The following is a 15217-nucleotide window of genomic DNA, read 5'->3' as shown; positions in this document are numbered from 1 at the left end:
GGTCATGATCTCGGGAGGATACGGGTGACGCCCGACCAAAGAGTAGGCATCCGGGGTCGCTTGTTTCTTCAACCCCTCCACTTGCTCGGCCAAATCTCGTAGCCGCTTCTCCAGCTCGGTTTCAGGTGCTCGCCAACCGGCTCCTCGGCCGGGGTCGATAGGGTCGGTCGTCCCCGTAGTCGGCCATCCGGTCAGCTCGGTCCTCACCATCCTTCCTTGTTCTTTTTCTTCTTGGAAGTTGGACCCTCGGGGCTCCCCGTTGTTCTTCTCGGGAGGTGAGCTCGACGCGGGAGTATGACGCGATCCTTCTCCGTGTCTCGGCGCGCGCCTTTCAACCGGGTCTTTCCTTTGTTCTCGAAATCTCCTCGGCGGTTCGTCCTCTCCGATCCGTCCAGAAAATACCGACCTCCTTGCTACAGAGCCGACCGGTTCAATTTCCTACCCTGTTCGCGGGCTTTGGCGATGTTCTTGTTCACCCCGCCGAGCGCCTCTACTGGGGCGCAGAGGTGGAGTCTTCTGACGAGACGGGTGCGAGGACGCAGCCCGACTCGGCTCGGCCCTACGCCGGCCACCATTTTGCTGCAAGTTTCTTTCAGCGCTGACCGAGCCGGAGGGAGCGCGGCCGGCGCCTTGGCCCATCAGCCCGCCGGGCCATCTGGTTCATGAAGGCGCGCAACATCTCGTTGGTGTGGAGCATCTGCAGCTGTAAATCCATAACCTGTCGATTATTTGTCGGGGCTTCTGGGTCCAAACTCTCCGACAAGGATGGCGGTGCTGGTAGGCCATTCCCGTCCAAACTTGGCTCGGCCTGTACCCGGCTAGCCGCGGCCGTGGTTAGCGCACCTCCCCCATTCCCGCTCTCTGGAGGGGGAATGGTGCCCGTGATGGGCTGCACACCACCTGCCCTAGGGGTCTTCTTTTATCCCCGCCGAGAGGCTTCGGGGCGGTGATCGCCTCGTCTGCACAACGGGTTGCGGCTCCTCCGTCGGGGAAGTAGAGCCATGCTGTCCCGACCTCGTGTGCACCATTATTATTGCTCGGGAATTGGCGAAACGACGATGCTTGCCGATGTCGTTCCCACGCACGCGCCAAATCATTGCGTGTGAAAACCTCCTGGTGCTTGGTTCGCCCGTGGATGAACCTGCAAAAACCAAGCAATGAGCGCAAGAGGGCCGGTGTGGCTCCGGCCTAGGACTCTCCGATGCTCAAGTCAGGTCTCCAACGTGACAGCGTAACTGCGTAGTAGAAAGCAAGATGCGGAATAGTGCTCCATACCTGGGTATTTATCGGGTAAGGAGGAGATGAGACGGTTTGGAAGAGTCCTAGTACGGTAGGAATCCTTCTTTCGGAAGGTTCTCTCGCGTAGAGCGGAGTGGAGAGCTATTTTCGGGGTCGGACTCTTATTAAGGTAAGAGTCCATGTGTGGTGCGATTCCGTGTCACGCTGGGATCGTGGCTCGGTCCTTATCCCGTGATTCTCGGGATGTGCTGACGTGGCCCGGAGATCCCCGGTGGGGGGCTATGAGAGCTTCAATGGAGGAGGGCTCGGCCTACGAGGTCGGCCCATGGGGTCGGCAATGGAGGTCGAGCTCGGGAGGTTGGTCTCGGCCATGAGCTCGGCTAGGTGTCTATGGCTGACCCGTATAATCTCGGCCTCAGCCACCGGCTAGCTCGCTCAAAACAGGCTTTGTCAGGTGACTTATTGGATATGGGGTCGGCCCAACTCGGTTCTCGGACTGAGGTCGGGTCGGCCACGTGGTAGCCTCTGATAGGTGGGGTGTTTTATGCCTCATCACTACCTGTTGAAACATAGCAAATATTTTTTTTCAATTAAAAAGAAAATTTAACTTCAACAAGACATTAGAAATTGATTTAGGGTTTTGGACTTAGGAGTGGTACACCACTGATTTGGGCCATACCAAGCATACCCAGCAGGGATATGGGATATGACTAATAACATTTTACTTGTAAAAGTTTGGATGTCAAAAACCAAGATTGTCTTGTTCTTATGAATCCACCTTTTGCAATTTACACATTGTTTTTAGGGTTGATGTTCTTTGTGGGGGAGTGCGGTTCATGTGTACATGGGGACTAATGAGAGCACATGTGTTAGTATCATGGAGTTGGGCAGTCATTTTGCCCCATGTCTGGTGTGGTCAGTACAATCCCCCAACAAAGAAATTTTTTCCTTGTTTTTATATGAGATTCCTACCCTAGTATCATGTTTTCTAGGGTTTAGATCAGGATCATTAGCCCTTTTTTTAGGGAGAGGAGGAGTGGGAAAAAATTTACCTCTCTCTCTCTCTCTGGCTGCTCTTTTTATGTCGTGGTCGTGTTGTTTATAAGGTGAAAAAAAATTTAAATAAACATTCAGTAAGCAGTCATCATCCTCCCCTCTCCCAAAAAAAAAAAAAAAAAAAAAACAAGTAAATTGAGCAGAGCCAGAGGTGATAAAGCAATTTCCCATGTGGTAATTTAGAACTTAGATTTCGATTTCATTTTGGTTCTGACCATAAGATCAAGAATCATTTTTTGCCCCCAAAATTCTTCATTTGAGTATTTTGCTAATATTGACATTTTGGATTATTTTAATTATTTTGGTGTATTTCAATTATTGTGGTTGAAATAAAAGAGTAGTTATGAGATTGAGGTTCTTTTTCATTTAAATCTTTTGAATTAAAATTGTATGGTTATGATAGAGAATTCTACACAATCTCAATAGTACAATTTAGCCTTCGAATATGCAAGGTAGTGGTCAAAAAGTAAGTTTAAACTCCCAAAAATTTTTAAAAGTGACATTTGAATATATATAATGGAATCTGATAAAAATCATCTCTTTCTCTCTGTCTGTGTATGTGTGAGAAATTTTATTTACTTAAGAAGTAAAGAGAAATAGTCCAAAAATATTTAAGAAATTCCAATGGTCTTGCTAAGCAACCAAAGGACAAGAGACATCTCGACCGCAAAGATGGTATGGAGACAAGACCTATCCAGAACGAATCCGAATACCGTAATCCCTGCTTTGTTGTTCTCGAAATATGTCACTGTCCATCACCAACACCATCACCACCAAAAACAAAATTTATTAAAACAAAATAATTTCCTTGACTCAATTTAGTTATTTTAAGGCTAAGGTTGATATGGATTCTCCAAATCTATAATGCATTTTGAAACACAATTGTTCTCTATTCTCGCTTCAAAATACATTCTAGACCCAAAATTTGAAGAATATGAAATTAACTGACCTAGTGCTTGTCTCTTGTGGAAAGAGATGGTGCGAGCATAAATAGGCATGATAATATTGGTGTTGTCGAGCTCGTTTTCTCCATCAGCATTCTCTTCATCCTCCCATTCTCCATTAGAATTGATCGGAAAATCACGTACATGAGGTCGAGCCACCTCATAATCTGCCAATACCGGTGTCTCACTATCGGTGCCGCCACCGTCGAAAGACTCGATCGTGGCACAAACATGCCATTTGGCCGCAAGGCATGTCACTGCCTGCGCCTTATGTGTTATCTTTGTAGCACTTCGCAAGCATATGAACAACCCCGTCACCAATGTGATTGAACATAACTGTGAAAGAACATCATAATCAAATCAGTGTTATTATGAATTTTTTATTTGTCCTGTACAGTTGTCTAGTTACTCTCATAGGGAGGTAGAAATGACGACTTAACCTCACTCAGGCAATGTGTTTGGGCAGGGGGTTAGGTCGTCATTTTCAACCCCTATGAGAGAAACCAGACAACTGTATCGGATAGGGAACCATAGACGAATATATGTCTTATCGATCGATGAGGGAGAAAGAAAAGAATGCTTACAGCTAATTCACCAGCAGTGAAGATAGTAACAACTGAGTTGGAGCGAGTGATGATAAGTAATGAAGCGAGTTGACTCGCTGTGATACATAACAGAGCAAAGATAATGAAAACTCGGTACCGGTGGCTTATAATCCGAAGATGTCTCCTTATCCTCAAGTGTTCTTTCAATATTGATGCTACGTCAGACTCTACTTGGAAAACTTCGGCAAAGTCTTGTAGTCGGAGTATTTGAAGGTAGCAGAGCAACCGGAATAAGATGCAGACGAAGAAGATGATAGATGTTCGGTATAACCATGAGCATAGCTCTAACGTGCATGCGACTGCGTCGCTTACGATCTCGCTGCCTAGGAAAGGGATCGCTGCTGAGCTGAACCACCATATCTTGTAGGCACTCTCCACAGCGAAGCAAGGGAGGATAAACACTAGGAGCAGCTTCCATGACCTCTGCATGCACCATGTCAATTATTCTCTATCTCAGTTTACAGAAAAGAAAAATCCAATCTACATGTCACTCTGGTTGGTGAAATTTAATGCTTCACGATCTAAATTAGTCCAACCCATGGTGGAACTTAGACCTGTCTCATACTCTCATTCATGGTTTGAGGAATCGGTATTGATTCTTAGCCAATCTTGTATCGGTCAATCGATATAGACCAAGGGTAAAATGAAAAAAAAGAAATTTATTTTTAAATAGTGATATCGACCATGACCGATACCATATCTGGTACTGATTCCTAAATCCTGATCGGTATGAGCAATAAGTGTTGTGTATTCTTACTCATTTTTCTCTTATGGTCTTCTCCCTTCCCCCCAATTTTTAAGTTGGCAAAAGGTTTCGTGCAAAGTCCTGTGCCACCAATCACATGAGGCCATTGAAATGACAAACCTCCTCTAGTAATGCATTATAACTTGTTTCCTCTCATGCAACCGTGCATGAAAACCTTGTCCTTTTAAATTTAGGAAAAGTTTTCCGTCACCCAAGGGCCATGGCTGGGCATCTGAAATAGTGAGTGGAAGGGGAAAAAAAAGTAATAAAGGATATTATGGTAGTTTTTTTTTTTTAGAAAAGATTATTTGGTTAAATATAAGTTAGCGAAGTATAGAGCTTCACTATGAACCGTGAATTTTACTTTTTCCTTTTCTCTCTAAAATATATTGGTTGCTCCTAACCATATGATTGGTAGAAACCCACGTAGGGTCCTCGATCACAAGAACCAATATTTTTTTAGGTGGCAAAAAAAAAAAAATGCCCGTGATATAACTTTAGGGTATAAGATGAGTTGTGAAGTATTTAGATATTGACTAGAATATAGATCCTCCTAAGCTTCACTATAGATAGTGAAACCTATCATGTGACCCCCTCTTGTGTTATCATGTGGCAAATATTAAATAGGTTTCACTATGTTTAGTATAATACCATATGGTATTATACTATTCTACCCCTATAGTATAATACCCTCCATTGTTCCCAAACCTTATGGACAACATCCGAATTCCTTTGACTGTGGGTGTGAGACAACTTTGGTCCCCTATAATATATTACCTGATCCTAACCGTTCAATTGGTATAATCTAATGCTTTAAACCTGCACAAGAATCTGGATCAACCATCAGCGGATGAAAAAGGGGGAGTTTTCTAGAAAAAGGGCGCTTCATTTCCACTTTGTATATGAGCCATCAATTTTGAAATAGCAAGAACACGTAATCAGAGAAATGATCACTCAATTCCTATTTTTCTTGTCGTTTAGCGGGGTTGGACGATCCAGTTCCCAACACGGTTGGACAAGCGGCTCCTGTCAAACCGGGCAGCAGTGTTGCATGTGCAGCATCTAAGATGAGATGATGCGCATTTACCGCCTTACCCCCTGTCCAACACTTTGCCCGAACAAGGGTAAGGTGGTCAATACGCCCACTTCATCTCAGGCGCTGCACACAGCTGCATGCTGCCCAGAATGACAGGATGAGCTTTTTCCCCTACAGCCGTGGCAGGAGTTGGAGGATCCAGGCCGTTTTTGTTGGGCTAGATCCTCAAGCTCTCCCGCACGGCTGGAGAAAAGCCAGGTTCCAAGGTGGCTTCCAATGGCGGGGGGAAAAAGACTTTAATGACTTCAGCACTTTTCCCACGGCTTTGCTAATATTGAATATCAATACTTTCAATCGTTCATGGTTGTAAATGTGGAAGCTCTTTCGCAGGTCTTCGAAGGGAAGGAAGTTAGTGAACCCAGATTCCGAAATCGTTTTCGTTTCCAAGTAAAATCGGTTTCAACCAAATTGGAATTCGAATATAAAATTCAATTACTAAACTGGATTGGTTGGTTTCAGTGATTAAAAAAATTGGAATTCAAACGGAAAACCCAAAAAATGTGAATCAAAATCAATAAAAATAGAAGAAGAAAGAACTTACGTTGAATTGCTCTGTATATCCCAAGCCAACCTTCTCGCTTTCCTCGCAAAGCTTATCAAGAAAGAGGAACCGACGAAGACCATAAGTACGGACAAAGCGAGAGAGACAGAAGAAGGAGAGGGTAGCGACGACAGTGAGAGATAATTGAACGACGCCGTCATAGGGGCGGTGATGTCTGGCGTCACAGGTTGGGCAGGCAAGAACGAAGTGAGACAGAAGAGGAACAATGATCGCCAGAAGAAGGAACAGAGACCATGAGAGACAAGACCTCCATATACTTGATTGATCTAAACACATCCATCGAAGACAAGACCTGAAGCTACACAATTCATCTCCTGCGTTTGAGATGCAACGGTTGAATACCTTATTAGTTTTTCTTATCAGAATTTCTCTTTCATCCTCCATTATCAAGCTTTAACTGTGATTGCAATTAGATTTCTCTGTCTATCTCTCTCTCAGCTCAGACTCAGAGTCAGCTTTAAAGTAGGAAATAGAAATCCCCTTTCTTGGAGCTATTTCGCCATTAAAGATTGCTACTTTTCTTTGGTTCGTCACTGATCACACTTGACTTGCCTTGTAGAAGATATTCAGAATGATGCGGTGAGGGTGAGAATGACCAGACGATACCAAGAAGCTTCTAAGTTACTGAAATGTGGTTTCCTGTAATTGGAGGACTATTGTGAAGAACAGATCAATTAGATCCTTTGTAGTTTTTGTATATTGTAAAAGGATAAATATTTCATGAATAATTTATATAGCTTTAATTGATAAGTAGGTTAAATTTAAATAGTTTTAACACATCACGAGAAAGACTGTGAATTAGGTAGCTGATTCACAGGCTTCCCCTGCCTATCGAGGAAGAAGTTGGACTAACGATGAGAGAGAGAGAGGTAAGTAATGTTTACTTCTCCAAAAAAGATCCCAGTTAGGCTGATTGTAACCCGCACTAAACATAGGACCATGCGAAATGACCGTCCGATCTCTTTAAAATGAAAAAAATCCCACTTCCGACAAGAGACCACGCTGCGAGTCAACTGGACCCAATTACTCTCTCACTCACTCAAATAGATTGTCTAGTCATCCATCCATCTATATTTTTACTCAAACACAACTAATTTATATGAAAAGTGAAATAAAAATTTGGGAAAAAGGTTCTCTGACCAAGAGGAATAGAGTAGCATACCAAGGAGATGCATGAGAATGGTTTTATACATAGGAAGGCAGTAAGGTAATTTCATGTGAGGAGGAGAGAGATAAAAAAAAGATGGAGCTAATATACTCTCCCTTAAAAATTTAATGATCCTCGATTACATATATTAATTTTGGGATTGTCTCACACATTTTTACTTAGCAGATAAAAAGGTAAGCTAACAAATTATTTGACAACTAAAAAGGGGTGTCAATAAGAAATTTTCATTAATTTTTAAGTAGATTACGCAATCATTGTTGATAGAGGTCAAATGTTATTCTTTACCCCCTCCCAAACAAATAAAAAAGGTCAGATGTTATTTACAGCCTCCAAGTGCTCGTCGACAGTTGTTGTTCTTTGAGATGGCCTTAGATCTTTTATTGCAGCAAAGTGCAAAGCCTGCTAGGCTTTTCAGGCCTTGCGATGGAAGCAGAGGCTGTTCGGGATGTAATTATCCTTGCTAGGAGCCTATCTATCACTTCCTTAGTGATTGTCTCAGATTGCCTGCCCATTGTGCTTGTGCTAAATCATTTAGAATCCTTATTGGACTGGGTGGCTCACATGGTTGTTGATGACATTAGTTCATTGTCTACTTCCTTTTCTGTTATTGTGTTTTTCCATAGTTTCTCGCAATGTTGTTTCTGAGGCTCATGTCTTTGCTTCTTCTGCTTGTAAATTTGTTGTTTATCATGTTTGGTGGCTTCAACAAAAAAAAAAAAAAAAAAACCACCATCTTTTCATGTAAATGCTCTTTGCAGCAGGCTCTGTTTGTTTGTGTAATTTTCACTTCAAAAAAATTGCCATGTAAAACTTTACATATTGACAAGTGTTTCAATGGTTATTTTTTTATGGAAAAAAACATTGAACAAATTTTCAAACATATAAAATTTTATATTCCGAAGTAAAATTTATCAAGGAAAATTTTCCAATATATGCCGTAACAAACGGAGCCTAGGTTTTTTCCTGCTGATTTCTTTTACTAAATTTCTCAGACGTTCGACCCCCCCACCCTAAAAAATAAAAAAAGATGCTCGTCCACCGGCCATTGCCACCGCTACCAAGCATTGCTACAATTGTGTAAGATATAAGTAACAAGACATCTCATTTTGTGGAGTTTTCTTGTATGGTACTATGGTTGTCCCATATAAGCCAATATAGTAGCTCACTCCCTATCAAGAAAAGCCTTCTCTATAACTTCTCGATGTAAGATTCTTAACCATCTTAATTAAAAATTGCTGATTAAGCTAAAATTTGACATGTGAGCAGGAGGCCTTAGGTTCTGATTGTCACAGAATTCAAGCTCATCTAAACTGCCACATGACAGGTATTAGGGTTGTCGAAGAAGCGCTTCTTACAAAGGCCATGGAAGAACCAACAGCAATTCCTTTAATTTCACTCCCCTTCCCCTTTGTTGCAATAACAATTGGAACCACAACACAAGCATTCAACAAATAAAATACCACCCAACAAGAGGAAATTGGATTTCACTTTTTTTGGCCTTTTTCACTCACTTTAATCACTTATTTTATTTTACTTCACATCTAATCAAACCAGGCCTAGGATATTACAAATAACATATATGCAGGGTGAGGGTTAAATTGGTTAAGGAGTCCATAAACAAGGATTACGAATTGTCCAACATAATAAAAACATATTATTCTAAACAAACCACTCAAAATAATAGAGATTGATTCATGATTACAAGCCACATTCCTCTGGACAACATAAAAAATGTTCTTGCTTTGCTCCCGCTAAAACTTGCAACTTGTTTTCTTTTTCTCGCTCTAGTTTTCCCCTCTCATTCTCATCTATGTCCATCTGATGTATGGTTTACAATTCATCCTTGCTCACATTGTCATCCCCCATGAGCTCCTCAAGCGAAAACTCGTCTTCTTCAAGGATTTCACCATCTTTGCCATCCCAAGGTTCTGTCTTCACGACAACAGGGGAATTTTCAAGAGGTAGAGTTCCCTTGCCACCATACCCAGCTTCCCTTACAAATTCCCTACAAAACAACTCAATCATGTTAACTTCCATCCTTTCCCACCAATGTCCCATATACAACAGCAAAGTATAAACTGAAATCAAATTACGTGATTTGGTCGAGTTCAAAAGCACTTCTGAGTGGGGCATAAGCACGTTTCTTCACATTCAGAGCAACCAAAGCTGGGTAACCATACCCACCAACACCTACTAGCTTCTCTAGATCTGGTTGCTTACCTGCAGCTGCCCAGACAAAGCTGCAAAAGATGCACAGTATTAGTTCTGATAAAACAATAGCACTTAAAAAAAATAATGTATGGTAACCAATAAAGCTACTATAGATATCTCATGTTTCCCAGAAACAAACTGTGAGGTATTTAAGTATTTGATGGTCATGACTTCTCAGTCTCTTACAGACGGTTCCAAAACCGACTTGATTCAAGGGACCTTGAAATGAAATAATTCTGGATCTCAAAGGAACTTGCCTGTAAGGACTTCTCTTGAATTTCTCTGCAGCTGATAACAAGAACTCAAGGTACTTGTTCCTTCCCTCCGCCTTAGAGTCCAAAATGTCAGGGAGGAAAGCAACAAAACAGATGGCTGCTGAACTGCATTTCTCCTCCATCACATCCTACACATCGAGGACTTGTTACTTCCATCAAACACATAAACTCCATATTTACTTTAAACCTGCGGTGGCAAAGAGAATTTCTTACAGGACCAGTCAGCTCATTCACTTCAGGTGGTGCTACATTTGTCTCCAGCTGCTCTAGTGCGTATGTTTCAATAGCTGAGGCAACTCGTGCACCTTCATATGGGAAAGGGCTATCTTTATCAGCACCGAAAACCAAAATGGTGGGGAAACCTTGTACATTAAACCTGCTCATCAGAGACTGGTGACCTCACCCCATTAGAAAATATACCAACCATTAAGTAAGCATGTGAAGTTGATAACCATCATAAACTCTTAACAACTAACCTCCTAATCTCTTATGCTTTTCACACTTGCACGCACACACACACACACAGTTTGCATAGTTCATTGAACTCATTCTCCAGTATGCTGTATATCCTCGGATAGACAAATGGTGTAGAATCAAGATTCCAGAAGCAGTAACAACAGAGGAAGAAAAAGAAATCAAATTCCAAAATCTGAGTGTGCCATGTCAGCAATTTGACTGTCATGAGAGCTCATAGCCTGCATTTCTTTCTATCCAATTTCTGATTCTTGAACAGATCAGGCACCTTATCCTATCAGCAGTCCAAATTGTGTCTCTAGCAGCTTATTTCTTCATTTATTTTTATTGTAATGCCCATCTTTAACCAGGCTGGATTAGGAATACTTTATTCCAGTTCTGAGTTGGCTGTGTTTTCCTCATTGGTTGTTAGTATGTTTCATTAGCTGGTCGATTGGAAGAGTTCTTATCCGCTTTATGTTTGTTTTTCCTTTTCAGATTAGGAATTAGGATGGACTAATCATTTCATGTCAATCCTGATTTCTGGAACATTATAAATATCTGCACTGAACTACAGGCTACCCCATGATTTGAAGAATTAAAGGCATTCAGTTTTTTGAATTTGTCCCGTGGATCCAGTACTGCTTCTGTGGATTCAGGAGTGTTTACTTGGTAGATTCTGGGATTTCTAGGTGAAGCCTAGGTGGGATTCTTAGCCTGTTATCCATTTTTTTTCTCTCTCTGTTCTTCTATCAATCTCCAATCAGAGTTTAAAGGTCGGATCAGAACACTTATACACCCAGTGGCTAAGCTATTATGATTAATCTTTCTATTCTCTGTTTTGCTTGATTGCTTCTGCTAGTTTGCTTTCAGCTTGATCATTAAACAATGATTTAATTCTCTCTGAATTCTCTTTTGAAGCTCTGAAACTCCTAATCGATTTTCAGACCTGTCTTGCTTTTATTTTCAGATTCTGTTGCTGATTTAAGACATGTCCTAATGTGTTATTCTGCATTCTAACATTTTCCAAAACTTCTGATTTAATTCTGAAAGTCGATTTGCCGCAATTCTGTTTTGTTTTCAGTTTTCCTAGTGACAGTAGGATTCCTGAAGAAACCGCCATTCTGTTCTGATCTGCTGAAGTTATTATCTATATTTCTATCCTTTAGTTCGTAACCCATCGATCCTACTTTTCCGATCTTCTGTTAAAGTTATTCTGTTGGGAGATTAAAACCCCATTAACAAACTTTAACGTCAATAATCCCTAATACTAAAAAATTCTTGCAAGAATCAAATTGGTCCAACCATTGTTAACAAAATTTAATTTATACCAATTGAGGGACAAAATTGTATTAATGACCCCAAAACCCAAAACCCACAACATTCTAAAATCCCACAGCCATAATCCACAACATTTTAAAATTCCACAGGCATAACCCACAACTTTTAGACTGGGATTTTTGCAGTAATCTGTTTTTCCCCATTGCATGTTTTGCTAATAATGGGCTCAACAGTGCTTAGCAGAAGTCTATGTCTACTAATTAATTATTAGTTCTAGGCCTTCCAACTAAAATAACAAGCACATAGGATCCTACTCCTACTTCATAAGATCAGTTGAACAGGTCTGGGACACTCATAACATGATACATTCCTCATGCTCAGACGATCAGGATTGCCTTCCTTTTTCTTAATCCATTCCCCTCCGAAACCGTAAAACTACACAGCTAAGATCACAATCACATTAGCAGGGCTGATTCTGGTCTAAAGACTCTAAACAGCCTCTGAAGTGGACCCATCCAAAGGGAACACACATCCCTAGGTCAGAAGAACCAAGAAAGTAAAATGATCAGTAATAGGAATAATCAGAAAAAAGAAGGTAAGAAAATGAGACACAAAAACGGTAATTGGATAGCAAGCTCCAAAGCATGCAAGCATGAAGGTGAGGCCAAATGCAAGGAATTTCAGCTAGATAACATTTATGCCTCCATTTGTTTCTATATAAAATATGCAGAGAGGGGTAGAACATAGTAATTTTATCCTATAGTTGCTTCATAGGAAGTGAAATGAAGGGATGCAAAGGTTGCTCCATTGCGACCAAGTGGTCACGGGTTTAAGTCTGGAAACAGCCTCTCTGCGAAAGCAGGGGTAAGGCTGCGTACATTATGACCCTCCCCAGACCCTGCAGTGGCGGGAACCTCGTGCACTGGGTACGCCCTTTTAAAAAAAAAAAAGTTAGTCTGCCAGCTTCAGAAAGGAGCATAAAGTAAAAATTCAGACAGGTCATACCTCTGCAAGTTCCCAGCTAAGGCTAAAAACCATCCCCCATAAGAGTTCAGACACCTATGAATTTACTCATTACACAAACTTGCAGTTCCTGGCTTCCTCCTACCCTTCTCTCTCTCTCTTGGAAGGGATTGGGTATGGTGTGGGAGTCCAAACTAAATCTAAAGCTCAGGTCACATTAAAGTCCAGACACTTATGAATTATTTACTCGTTACATAAACTTGTGGTTGCTGCTGGTCCTCTTTCTTTCTTTCTTTTTTTTTTGGGGGGGGGGGGGGGGTGTGGTTTGGATAGGGGTTGGCAAGGGAGAGAATTTAAAACAGAAAGCCCACATGAATATCCAAGTTCCAAGATTACCTTCTCTGAATCACAATCAACGTGACCCAGCTTCACCTTCCCCTTCAAGTTGTTTGCAACTTTCTTCCACTCTGGTGCCAGCTTCTTACAGTGTCCACACCTTTTGGGGGAACAAAAAAGGTTGGGAGAAGGAGAGTCAAATAGAATTAACACCCAAAATCAAACCATACAATGTGAAAAATTCAAAATTTGCAACAAAATTTGAGTTCTAAAATAGTTATGATGGTATGTTAAAGAAAATAATAAACAGAAAAGAATGTTGATAGATAAATAGGATGGATGTTAGAACTCCTTTTTCTTTCTTCAGTAAGTAAATCTTACATGATAACCAACCAAAAAGATACAAGAAGTCTTCAAAAGGTGGGAATTCCGTAACTGCTACCAAGAACAGTAACAGAAGAAAACCATCCAAAAACAAAATGCTCGTCTCACAAGTAAATGTTAGTTTGAATTCTCTTACAGACAATATTAAACTATTTATATACTCGTGCTCCCTGCCAAGGTCTCTCTGGATGTACAAGCACCACAAAACACAGTTGCAACTATTTTCAACTTATACCAACTACAGTTTTAGGGTTGAAACCCGTTGTGCAGTGTGCAGTGCATGCCATCTCCAAAGAAATTTCAGAATAGAGATGGCACATCGTCAAAAGGTGAATCTTTCACAAACGCAATTGGGCAATTTTCATTTTATGGTGTCTTTATGGTGTCTAACCCTTCAACCTCTATACAGACTTGCAGAAATTTAAGATCATGTTACTAGTACTAGAACTTACTTAATCATGCAACTCATTAACAAATCAGATGGCTTCCATCTATTTGATTATCATATTCTTCAGTAACAAGTGGAATGACACGACACGTCGACACGTGTAAGTCCCTTTGTTCTCTTCTGGAGACAGTCTCTTCTCTTCCGGGGACAGTCTTCTTTTAGTTCCATTCATATTTAACAACACAATGGGTCCTCCACCACCCTAGAGCGTCTCATTATTCTCTAGCTTGAGTGCAGATTTTTAAGCACACACGCTTTCCTCTACTTGTATGGTAAGTTTCAGTTGGAAAGCACTTTGCAGTGTGGCAAAATAAAGCCCTCGTTTTTGGTGTATGTGACCTAAAGACGATTATTTTCTTTTTATTTTTGAGACAGTTGAGATTACAAAGTGTTGAAGATTGGTTCGGTTCGATTCTCTTCTGGTTTGGTTCTGTTGGTGAAGTGTGTAATGTAATTAGGTACATTGGAGTGTCTAGATTCATTATGCACATGTTTAATGTGTTAATTGTGTGATTGTGCGATTGTGCAATCATACCATATTTGTAATATTCTCAAGATTATAAATAAAGTGGTGGCCTGTCTCACTGACAAGCCAAATTATTCTCTTTCCTCTCTTTCTCTCAACTCAAAATCAACATGGTGCACTTTACAGCTTACATAAGGTACAAAAACCATGATAGAAAAGGTTTGATTACATCTTTATACAGTTTTGATATGATATTCCCTATCAGCAAAGATTCAAATATTCAATTCCTTAATATTCAGTTATTCTTTTCTCCACTCATGGGTGGTCAGAGGTGGGATGTAGGTTAGTTATTAATATGCAACAATCTGATGAATATATTGTGCAGTAGTGCTCACCTTAGGAGCATTAAAGAAGTTACTACATAATATGCAATAATAGTGATGTACTGAAAAGACTGATTGATCAAGCAATGACCTTGAACTACAGAGAGCAATGCAATCCTATGATTACCCTGAGGAACCAACTAAAGTCATTATTAATGATAAACGCTTACCATGGTGCAAAGAACTCGACGATCCAAAGATCTTTACTTTTAACTACCATTTCGTCGAAATTGCGAGAAGTCAGTTCTACTGATGCACTAGGTTCGGATTTCTCACTTGATCCTCCGGCTGCCTTTCCATTTAAACGTTCCTTCAGAAGACCCTTAATCTGTAAGCAATAAAAGCCACTCAGTATTTACTCACATAGTAAACTTATGAGGGAAAAAGGCTATCCACAAATATAGAAAAAGGCAACTATGAAACAAGACATAAACAACTTCCCAAAAGTTAGCAGAGCCAAGAAAAAGAAATTTAGAATGAACCAATTATTAGTTAGTGGAGGGGACATGATGAACAATACCACATACAAGTACGTTAAATCCAAAGCATATCCTAATTAAAAGTGCTCAAAATTAAACAAATGAGCTATATGCAGGATCCAT

At 40.7% G+C, this 15217-nt stretch overlaps 2 protein-coding genes across 2 annotated transcripts in view; both read right to left on the bottom strand.

Annotated features, from left to right (window-relative positions):
* Nucleotides 1-2845: 2845 nt before the first annotated feature.
* The window catches only part of LOC122641834, a 24717-nt gene continuing 12345 nt past the window's right edge, over nt 2846-15217 (bottom strand). Inside the window, exons 2-5 of the mRNA XM_043835138.1 lie at nt 6227-6644; nt 3824-4267; nt 3245-3575; nt 2846-3043 (exon numbers count right to left, since the gene is read on the bottom strand). Coding sequence (XP_043691073.1) covers nt 2907-3043; nt 3245-3575; nt 3824-4267; nt 6227-6631 — 1317 coding nt within the window. The 5' untranslated portion in view covers nt 6632-6644 and the 3' untranslated portion in view covers nt 2846-2906. The remainder of the gene's footprint in view (nt 3044-3244; nt 3576-3823; nt 4268-6226; nt 6645-15217) is intronic.
* Nucleotides 9058-15217, bottom strand: part of LOC122641835 (protein disulfide isomerase-like 2-3) — a 10589-nt gene continuing 4429 nt past the window's right edge. Inside the window, exons 4-9 of the mRNA XM_043835139.1 lie at nt 14786-14943; nt 12995-13094; nt 10115-10291; nt 9884-10029; nt 9509-9655; nt 9058-9420 (exon numbers count right to left, since the gene is read on the bottom strand). Of these exons, the coding sequence (XP_043691074.1) occupies nt 9246-9420; nt 9509-9655; nt 9884-10029; nt 10115-10291; nt 12995-13094; nt 14786-14943 (903 nt within the window). The 3' untranslated portion in view covers nt 9058-9245. The remainder of the gene's footprint in view (nt 9421-9508; nt 9656-9883; nt 10030-10114; nt 10292-12994; nt 13095-14785; nt 14944-15217) is intronic.

The sequence above is a fragment of the Telopea speciosissima genome, chromosome 10, assembly GCF_018873765.1.
Source record: "Telopea speciosissima isolate NSW1024214 ecotype Mountain lineage chromosome 10, Tspe_v1, whole genome shotgun sequence".
NCBI lineage: Eukaryota > Viridiplantae > Streptophyta > Magnoliopsida > Proteales > Proteaceae > Telopea > Telopea speciosissima.
Note: the sequence above shows the minus strand (reverse complement) of the source record. Positions and strands in the feature narration are given on the sequence as shown.